Below are 11,088 nucleotides of genomic sequence, written 5' to 3' on the forward strand. Positions count from 1 at the left end.
ATTCAGACGTTGGTCCACATGAATTAAAGGGCCCAAGTCATGCCAGGAAAACATGCCCCAAACCATATCACTGCCCCCACCAGCTTGAAGGGTTGTGCTCATGCATGTGGGGTGCATGCTTTCATGCTGTTTCTGCCAAATTCTCACTCTGTCATCTGCATGATGCAACTGGAAACGTGATTCATTGGACGACATGACTTTTTTCCAATGCTCAACTGTCCAATCTTTGTGTTCCTGTGTGAATTGGGGATGTTTTATCTTGGTAACTGCAGACAGCAAAGGTGTTCGAACAGGCCTTTGGCTTCCATATCCCATTTGATGCAGTGTACGGCTAATTTGCCTACAAATGTAAGGTGGTCATAATAACCTGGCCACTCACGTTCAAATATATCCCATGTTCAAAGGCTGTTAAATTGCGTTGTTTACCCATATCTTCAGAAAAAAAAAATCACTTCTGTCGTGGTAAACAACCTGCTTCCCTATTTATAATGGTCTGGCCCTCTAGCAACTTCAGTGCGAAATTATAGCTAATTTGCCTACAAATGTCAGGTAATCATAATAATCTGGCCACTCAGTGTATATTTAAATTGCATTTACAAAACTGTTATTGGTGATTCCCTTTAAGAAGAAGAATGAGGTTTGGGAAGAAGAGCAGATGTGAAAAGAAACTTTTCACTTTTTGCATTTCTCTGAATTGTTTAAATTTTTTCCAGTAGAAATGCACTGATTTTACTTGCATAGTTGTCTCTTTAGAAAAAAGAAAACATGTTTATGAAAACAGATAGTTATAAAAAGTAGTAAAATGGTAAGACTGTGTATTTCTTCCTATATTTTCTAAACTTTCTGCAATGTCATAATCTTTAATTTTTAAAAATTAAATCTTTGAAATAACTCTAACAGTTATTTTTTTAGTCAAGTATATAATCATTCCTTGACCTATTTTTTCATGTTTCAGATCCTACACAAAGAATAATCTTACCATATTTAGATAACCCCCAGATAAAACTGCATCACTCGAAGGCCTAAAAAAAGTTTTTGAAATAAAATAATCCGATAGCTTATTAGTTATTTTTCCTGTCCCCATTATCACTGCTGACCTTCACAAAGCCTGTCTACAGAGGGCTTTGAGCACAGCTGTGAAGAGTGGTGGTTGGGGATTGGGGGAGGTCTAGAATCACACTTTCTTGGTGTGAATCCAGCTCCCCCAGCAGTGTGATTTTGAACAAGTTACTTGATTTCTCTGTTTCAATTTCCCCAATGTAAAACAGGAATTAGAACACCTAGCTCTCAAGGTGATTGTGAGGATGAATGGAGGCGGGTAATAGAAATCATTATCAAAATGCCTAACATAGGAAGCTACTAGCGTTTTATCTATTAGCTAATTAGGCTGCTAGCTATTATTCTAAGCATTGTAAAATTCATATGTAACAAAATATATATTTTAATAATTATTATAACCACTGAAAAATACATTTATAACGAAAATGAAATGAATTTAACACAACCTTTACGCTCCATACGTTACGCCAGCTTAGACACCAAAAGAATAAGGAAACCAGAGTTCACAGTGATGTCATTTTTATCTCACCGACACCTTAAATATCTATTCTATTTTTCAACTGCAGTAATTATAAACAGGATTTTTGTGTTTGCCTCCAGTTTCCCATTAAAAGGGAAAATATATTGTTAAAGGTTTGGGGAAACTGCTTATACAATGGATCCCAGAATGGCAAAACACAAACTTTACTTCGACAAAGTTCTTCCTTCTTTCTCCCCACTCTTTGAAAAGAGGTAGGTGTTCATTAAATTAAAAACAAAGATTAAGCTTCCCCCGACCTTTTCTGCTTGGATCAGGGATCAAAGGACAAACGGAATGTTTTCTGCCTTTCTTTTACCTGGACTTCCTGCTATACTGGGCGGGGGGGGGGGGAATTGAGATAATTTTCCATTACTTGAGATAGATCAGGGTGAACCACGCTTCAGAGGTATGAAGGTATCTAGTTAGACAAAACACAGTTGTCTGAATTTCTACTATCCAAGAACATAAAATCCATGCATTGGGAGCAACATGAGGACTAAAAATCAAACTCTGTCCTCATCTACTTCAAGGAAATATTATATCGGGATTAAAGGAATTGTAGAAAATATTTATAAATAGATCTCAATCATTTGATTTCTACGTAGCAATTTTTGAGAAGAGATTGCTTTAAATAAGAACGGTTGGGTCATTACAAAGAAATGAACCTTTACTAGAAACTGATGCCGGAAAAGTTAGTCAGGTACAAAATAAATATATATCATGCTACCCATGAAACAAACTTTTTGAAAAGTGAGGACGGAAACCTTCATAGACCGTAAGATGACTGGTAAGATGGAGGCACTCCATGATCCCCAAGGAGAACCCACTGCACGTGGGCATCCGAAGGCTGGCAGTGGTCCCAAAGTCTGGAAGTGTTTTACCCCCAAAGCATCAACTGCTAGCAATTTCTGAGTCTGTTTTGCCTCTGCCCATGACAAGAATCAACTTGTTCCAAAATTCCACTAAATATGTTTCTTTTATGTTAAAACTCTGCTGTTTCTGGGAAAGCTAAAAGTTAGAATTTTTTACACATGTGGACAAAAGCTATATTTGGACCTTTCAGTCCCTTAACAGAATAAAGACATTTTTATAAAGAACTCCCCTGCTGCAGTTTATTACAAGAAACTCACCCTGACTTTTGAAATTTAAAAAAGTAAACCTTGTTTTCCTATATAATGCCTTTAATGTGAAAGTTCAATGTTCCATTTGTAAAAAGAAAACAAAAGTAAAGCATTTAATCTAAATTAATTGCAAGTTTAAAAAGTTATTGAAGAGAATAGTCATGACTTCTATTTATAGATCCTTTTTTCTAGTCACCCCATATATAAATGCATAGGTTGTGTAGTTCTTTAAAAATTGATGCTCATCACATCACTTTAAGTATTAAATATTTAAAACTCCATAAAAATCATCATTTCTTAGACTTTCTTTAAATACATGTGAAACCGTCTTTAATTGCCTGTGAAGCTGTACTCCCCAACTACATATCAGCCCTACACAACAAAGACAAATAAATGGAAATCCAGGATAACAAAGACCATAAACCATGGCATTCCAACACACCTGCCCCAATGAGATAAAAAGTGCACAGACAGGCTATGAGGAAATCTTTAAGTACTGAAATAAAGTTTAGCATGTGGCCTCATTGATAAAGTTAATAATCAAACAAGTGTCATCTCCTTTTGAATCACTTCGTTTACTTTATACCTGGTTTTCTGAATCTCAGCACCATTTACATTTTGGATCCCTGAGAATTATGTTGTGTCTGTTGTCTGTCTGTCCTGTGTACTGTAGGATACTGTAGATAGCAGCATCCTGGCCTCTACCCACTACATGCCAGTAGAATCCTCATCCCCAGTTGTGGCATCAAAACATGACTCCAAACTCCACTAACTGTCCCATAGAGCACAAACATACCCAGTGCAGAGCCACTGCTCTACACAAAAGCAAACCCAAGAGTTAAAATGGATAAATCCTAACATTTGATTTTATTTGAAGTGATTTTACAAGAGACACAGAATACATGAGTTAGTTGTACTAACTACGTCAGGCCTTGTAAATTGAGTCAATACCACTAGGAAGAAGTGATTATCCATTTTGACAGAAAAGACTCAAGGGACATTGTGTTACCAGCATAAATGCTACTAGCACATGCCACGCCATTCTTTGCCCCTTCAATTGGGAAAGCTTTTAAACCCATAAAAAAGATAACCAGGACCCCTTAAAACTCTATCATGGGTATCAGGAATGGAATCAGTGACTGCATAATGAACTGCCTAGAAACTGTTTATCTCTGCTTGTGTCGAAGATCAGATTAATTTAAGATGAAAACGACCAATCTGAGTAGGAAAGAACATAAAAAGTTGAGGTAGATGGCCTAAAATTTTGTGCAGGAACAACTCATTAGCAGAGCCTACTTCTTTTCTCATTTCTCTCTCTTCACCTAAGCAAAGCTGTCCTTTTCTTGAGAATTTTCAGGAAGCAAATAGTTTTACATGTCCCCTAAAAAAAAAATCAATTTGTAAAGTAAAATCGGAACAATGCCCATTTAAAGATATGCATTCATCTTAAGCATAAGACAAATTTCTTATGCTACTTCAAAGCAAGATTTAATGTCCTCTTTATAACATATCAACCACACAACAGACATGAGGTTTCAAATAGCAAGTCTATCTAAAGTACAGATGTTGAATCAACGCCAAGAAGACTATAGCTTTGAAGGATACCTGGCAATCCGAAAATACAGTATCCAAAACTATGCCTATGAAAACCAAAATCTAATTGTTCCAAAAGAAATTTTATTTGAAAGTTTAAAAATATATCTTCTCTTTGCACATGGGAAATCATGTTTAGACCTAAACAGTGACAAAAGTGATGCTTGTAACATTTTATAGCCATATGCCAAAATTTCAAGGATTAACTCACAATGTTTTAATTTCCACAATCTGATTGAAATTGGTCTTTGTTTTCTTTCTCAGTGCTTGAGTTTTTGCCTTTAAACAGACATGAGGAAGAAATAGTAGAAATCACAACAGCAAGTACTAGGTTTCTGATGGCAACTATGATTGTGTTTCCTTCTGAATTCTTTTTTTTTTAATTTTTCCTCTACTTTTCTTAACACAAAATTGAAACCATACTACAGAGTTTATTTCTTGCCTTTTTCACTTAACATTTTCCCATGTCTTTAAATTGCCCCCCAAACAATTTTTAAAGGCCATTCCTATGAATGCTATGGTAATATTATTTAACTGTTTTCTATTTTAGGGATTTTAAATTGTTTTCAATTTTTTGATCTTATTGCTGGGATGAATTCTCATGCATAATTATGTTGGCATCTGAGGTTATTTAGGATAAGTTAGTAGTTCAAATGGAAAGGACATTTGTATAGTACAAAACAAACTGCTTTCCATAAAGATTATGAAATTTACACTTCCATCATTCATTGAGAATGCCAATTAACTGCATATCGAAATATAATGGACATTTTCTTTTTCAAAAACATGTCAACTTTAAATATAAAAAAATCATATTGTTTTCATGCATATTTATTTAGTGAGACTGTGCTTTCTTATACTTAGTATTTATATTTCTACCTTTTCAAATTGTCTGTTTGGTGTTTGATTCATTTTGCATTGCAGTGTTAAGGTTTTTTTCATATTAAACTATTATGATTTAACGTAAAAGTATATAACCCTTGCTTATAACATCGAGAAAGTTTTAATTTTTATGTTGTCTAACCAACCTTTTCCTTTGTGATCTTCCCACTACGTGTATGCTTAGAAAATCCATTCCCGTATCACCATAACTATTGACATCTTTTCCTTTAGTTCTTTGGTTTCATTTTGACATCAATATTTTTAAAACACCTGGAATTTATTTTTGGTATAGTATGAGAATGGTGATTTAATATCTGGTAGCATGAGAGCCCATTAATCATTATTTCCAAAATTTTCCTGCCTATTTTTCCAGATTAACTTTTAAAATCACTTTGTCATGTGTCCCTCCCCCTGCTTCCCCCAAAATCATTTAGATTCTTATTGAAATTGCAATTAAACTATAAATAAAAATCAGGAAGAATGTATAGAAGAATGTTGAATACTGCTGCTATCAGGCATCCTTACCTGATTATCATAGAAATACTTCCAGTATCTCATTTGTATACCAATTACACAGACCTTTTGTTTCAGAGAGGATTTTTCAGTGTGTTGGGGAATTCTCCATTTTTATTACTAAATCCCTAATTGAACTTAGATTTTGTATTCTAGCAAGTGCTTTTGTGATATCTTTTTTGGGATTATGTGTGCAATAACTTTATCTTCTAGATCCCATGTATTAACAGGTTTCTTAACAATAAGCCATCCTTTCATTCCTGTCATAAATCCTACTCATAGCAGTGTATATTATTCTTTAATATGTTGATGATTCGGGATTGCTTGTGCTTTAGTCAACATTTTTCCATATAAATATTTCTAGTCTGGAGTCTTTTTGAAGATAAATTTTTTTTAGCTAACTATTAAAATTTCAATGGTTACTATTTCAATTAGACATTCAACTTCTTTATTTCACTTAAAATTTCCCTAAAAACATTCATTTGGAGATTTCCAAATAAGTTTCAATTTTTAAAATCTCATCTGCATGTACTGTTTATATGCCACTTAGGTTTTCTAATTTGGCATACTTATGATTTTCTTTTCTTTTGTTAGGCATCTTAAATATCTGTCTCTATAGCTCGTATTTCCCCCGTGTCCACCAAGAATTAGCTATTTGACTTATCAAATCTCCCTTTTCCTTGTGGTCACTTACTTGCAGAATAAATCAACTTGGAAAGTGGCTATTCCCAGTCATCTGAACCTGTCTTGGGGCAGGCTGCCTTTTAATCATTAATTTAATTAATTAGAGAAGTCATAACTTCATTAAACTCTACTGGAATTTTTAGAACCTATTTTTAAAATTTTGTTAATGATCCAGGAAGTGACGTAGTAACTAGATCTGGTCTTAGAAAACTATTTTTTTCCCCTGCCAGAAGACACTGCTCCAGTGTTTAGTATTATTCATTTTCAGCACTACATGAGCCAAACACTTCAAAATAAATTCTTTTCAAGAGAAGAAACAAAATGAAATGAAGAAACAAAGTGAATACTGGAAACTATGTTTATACAATGTAAATATAAACAATTTAACCTTATTGAAACTAGAGAAAATACACTTCAGAAACCACATGTTTCTTTTTAGGAATGATAATCTGATTGTGGCAAAACCCAGTATTTGTGTAACTGCTATTCATGCGTACTTGCAATTTGCCCAATTTTTTTTTTAGTCCATTAGAGTTCCTGGTATATTGTTACCATAATTTGGCATGCATTTCCCTGTGTAATTTATGTTTGTGGTTTTTTTTTTTTTTTTCAGAAATGCTGATTAATTACCTCCATTCTTCCCTATGAAATTCATATGGACATTCTCATGAAAATATTTTCCTTTAAATGCATTTTCCTATTTTACATGAGTGGGGAGGAGAAGCTTTGCTAAAAAAACATGTTAAATATCTTTAATTTTTACTTCTGTGGCTTCCCCAAACCCATAATGACTCTAGTAGTTATTAGGTGTTCTTATTCTTAAGTGGAGAACATCCCACTTACTGGAGGAAGCCTCTTCAACGTACACTTTTCCCTCACAAGTTGACATTTCCCTTCCAGTGACCATAAGACGTATAGATTTCTCTCTCTATAATTTTGAGATACTTGTGTAAACGAGACAGGTGAGCCGCTTACAATTTTCATGATAAAGGCTAATTCATACACATGCAAGCATGTGCTCGTGCGCGCGCGCGCGCGCACACACACACACACACACACACACACACACACTCTACTAAAATATCTAGCAGATACAAAGCTCATATTGTCAAACATGTAACTGCCACGGTACAAGGAGAATTTAAAAGTAAGATTGGGCGCTGGGGGTTAAGAATCACCGTACCTGCTTTCCGTCCAGGGTGCAGAGCCTCTTGACCACTCCTGAGTCTAGTTTAATGGCTTCGGTGATATCGGTTAAGACTTGTTCAAAGGAATGGGCGGTCTTCTTATTCAGAAGAATCCGCACAGCTTTTCTAGGCTTCACTCCGCTTCGAATCACAGTCACTAGCTTGGGTTTGATGAAATCTTTACTTTCCTTCACTTCACTTTTCACCGAGGTGGGAGCAGCCAAGGCTCGGGCGGTCCCACCCTTGATGTTCACAGACCAGTTTGGATTAATGTTTTTGGTGTAATCAACTTTACGAAATGGTTCGTTCGATGCACACACGTAACTCTCACCTAAAAAGCAAACATCGGTTTTATTAGCATGATTTCCCCACTGTGGAAGGACAAATGCTGGACACCCACTGAACGAACCCCTAACCTGAGCAGGTTCACTGAAAGGATCCATGCCCTTCTCTGGCACTCTCCCCACCCTCCCTTTGTTTTTAATAGCATCTAGGTTGGTATTGGGAACAACATGCATCACAAAGCGAAAATCACTGAACAAAGAAACCAGAGACCAGGGTTTTGTTCTGATCCAAAGTGTCTTCCTGGAAAATTTATCTGCAATCTGGGTCTCAATATCATTGTCTGTAACATGAAGTTGTTGCAACAGATGAATTCTAAAGTATCCTTAGTTCAAAAGTCTATTAACTAATTTAATTTTTACAGAATTTCATCTGGAAGAAATAATTATATCACAAAGTAATACAGTCATATAAATAAAACTATTTTCTTCCTTCTTCCAATTATAGATTTCAGTCATAATCAAAGAATGATCACCACAACTTCACATAACTGACTAAATTATATTCAGTTACAGGATCATTTACTCAATTAATGAAGCACCACAAAAAGCAAGAAGAGTTTTGAAAGCTCAAAGAAGCATACCTCAGCATTTTTTCCTTAATTAAAGAATGTAGACTTAAAAATAATTAGTTTAAATAGATACCCCTTTCTATATCTATTTAAATGGGAAAGATATTAAGTAGTTAAAATGATGTGTTCATCACACACAGTCTTCTGCTCAATTTTTATTAAGAAAAACATAAAAACTATACTATGTCAATTGATTTACTGAGTAAATGTTCATTAAAGTTGCAAAATTATATGTTTTTTTATGTATTTTATTGATTTTTTACAGAGAGGAAGAGAGAGGGATAAAGAATTAGAAACATCGATGAGAGAGAAACATTGAGCACCTGCCTCCTGCACACCTCCTACTGGGGATGTGCCCGCAACCAAGGTACATGCCCTTGACTGGAATCGAACCTGGGACCTTTCAGTCTGCAGGCCGATGCTCTATCCACTGTGCCAAACCGATCAGGGCCCAAAATTATATGTTGAAAAATAATATATTTTGATTGAACAAGCATAATTACATGTTTAAAAATAATTTTTCTTTTGGGAGATTCAGAAACCACCAATTATTTAATCTCAACTTTTTGGCATCCTATATAATAAAGAGGCAATATGCAAATTAACCCTCATGCCCTCACAAGATGGCTGCCTACAACCAGGCCGGCAAGGGTTTAGTGAGGGACAACCAAACGACTGAACAGCAGGCTGCGTGGGGCAACCAGGCTGGCAGGGGGAACCATGAGGGGCAACCAGGCTGGAGGGGAGGCAGTTAGGGGTGACCAGGCAGGCAGAGGGAGCCAGTTGGGGGTGACCAGGCCAGCAAGGGGGGTAGTAAGAGGCAACCAGGTTGGCGGGGGTGTAGTTGGGGGAGACCAGTCTGGCGGGGGGGGGGCAGTTGTGGGTGATTAGGCTGACAAGGGGGGCAATGAGGGGCAACTAAGCCGGAGGGGGATCAGTTAGGGGTCGCCAGTTAGGGGCGACCAGGCTGGCAGAGGGGGGAAGTTGGAGGTGACCAGGTTGGCAGAGGGGGCAAAAAGGAGTTCAGGCAGGCAGCCAGGTGAGCGATTAGGTGCTAGTGGTCCAGGATTGTGAGAGGGATGTCCAACTGTCCTGGGGATCGGGCCGAAATCGGCTGTCAGACATCCCCCTAGGGGTCCCAGATTGGAGAGAGTGCAGGCTGGGCTGAGGGACACCCCCCCCCCCGCACGTATTTCGTGCACCGAGTCTCTAGTATAAAATAAAAGGGTTACAATCTAAGAATTTCTCTAAGATATCTTTTTAACTCAAAAAGAAACCATTATTTTTCCACCTATTCTGTGTAGTCTCATTCTTAAAAGTATAATGATAGAATACAACCCTTAAATGCTGTGAATGCTTAAAACAGAAATAACCAACATACTGAAGGGGAAGTCCTGAGGAAAACCTATTAATATAAATTTATTTAATTATTATCAGGATGCTGTTTAAATCCTGATTACTGGAGAGCTTAAAGACTTCCAAAGGCACATGAACAATTCAGTAACAGATCAGACAGATAAGAGGGCCTAAAAAGAGGAGGTATAATTGGGTCCCTGTCCAAGAAATCTGGGGGATGGGTCATAGGCTTTAATGCTGCATCCACAACAGTAGTCTGAAGTCCAGCCCAACCATCACCATTTAAAGATTTTTCATCTCTGTAGGTTTATCTAAATCATTGTTCATAGTGTAATCATCTGGGAAAGTGTCACATAATTTCAAAATAGGTATGAATTTAATAAAATAGAACCATATAGCATATGCATGTATTAATAAGCAAAAATTAACAATTATGATTTTGCTTTAACTTTATAGAGAAAGCAACTCTCACACTGAAAAGCTCTTACTAATTTTACCTATGATAAAAATTAAATGGTATGTTCTGATCCAAAATACTACAATAATAAAGAGGAACCTCAGCAAGAAAGGTGATTTTCTTTTTTTAAGATCAGAGAGAAGTCAGCTGGAGAAAAGCCTTTCCCAATAGAAAGAGAAAAAGACACTGGGAAAAAGAAACAAGAAATATTTAATATGTCATATTTTCTTGATCAATGTAGTCCCTGCACAGTCGACATGTTAACCAGGAGAGCTGCCTTTTAAATCTTTCTGTATTTTGCCTCTTTACATGGGTGCCGAATATCAAAATGAAAATAGGCAAAGGAAGCCTGTCTTTTAATTTGTTTTTGTGTTGTTACAGATAAATTTTCATTCTCTCCTCCTCTCCCTTCCTTCATGTTTCTATTTAAAACTCCTAGATCAGTTCCATGACTATGTATACTTTTGAACCAAGGCTGGCCAGTGCCTGCAAGAGAGAGCCTCACCCCTTCTCCACATCCACAGGATAAAAAATAATTCATAGAGTACTCTTCTGTTAAGCCTAGATTGACCTTCACAATATGCACTGAATACCTACTATGCACCAGCTCTTGTGCTAGGTGCTGACATCATATCAAACCTACTTTGGCATCCTTGGCACTCAACATTTCAACACGGCTGTTCAGGACATGATTTTGAGGTTAGCTTTGTGTTTCTTTATACTGGCACATAAAACCCTACAGTATAGATGTCATACCTTAATAACAATACCACCACAATACCCAGGCCAGCTTCCCTTGTCAT

General features: G+C 36.4%; 1 protein-coding gene across 1 annotated transcript in view; it reads right to left on the minus strand.

Moving 5' to 3' along the window:
• The window catches only part of DCLK2 (doublecortin like kinase 2), a 141,924-nt gene that overhangs the window by 109,916 nt on the left and 20,920 nt on the right, over positions 1–11,088 (minus strand). Inside the window, exon 2 of the mRNA XM_015568060.1 lies at positions 7,556–7,890. Coding sequence (XP_015423546.1) covers positions 7,556–7,890 — 335 coding nt within the window. The remainder of the gene's footprint in view (positions 1–7,555; positions 7,891–11,088) is intronic.

This window comes from Myotis davidii, unplaced genomic scaffold, assembly GCF_000327345.1.
Source record: "Myotis davidii unplaced genomic scaffold, ASM32734v1 scaffold323, whole genome shotgun sequence".
In the NCBI taxonomy this organism is placed as follows: Eukaryota; Metazoa; Chordata; class Mammalia; order Chiroptera; family Vespertilionidae; genus Myotis; species Myotis davidii.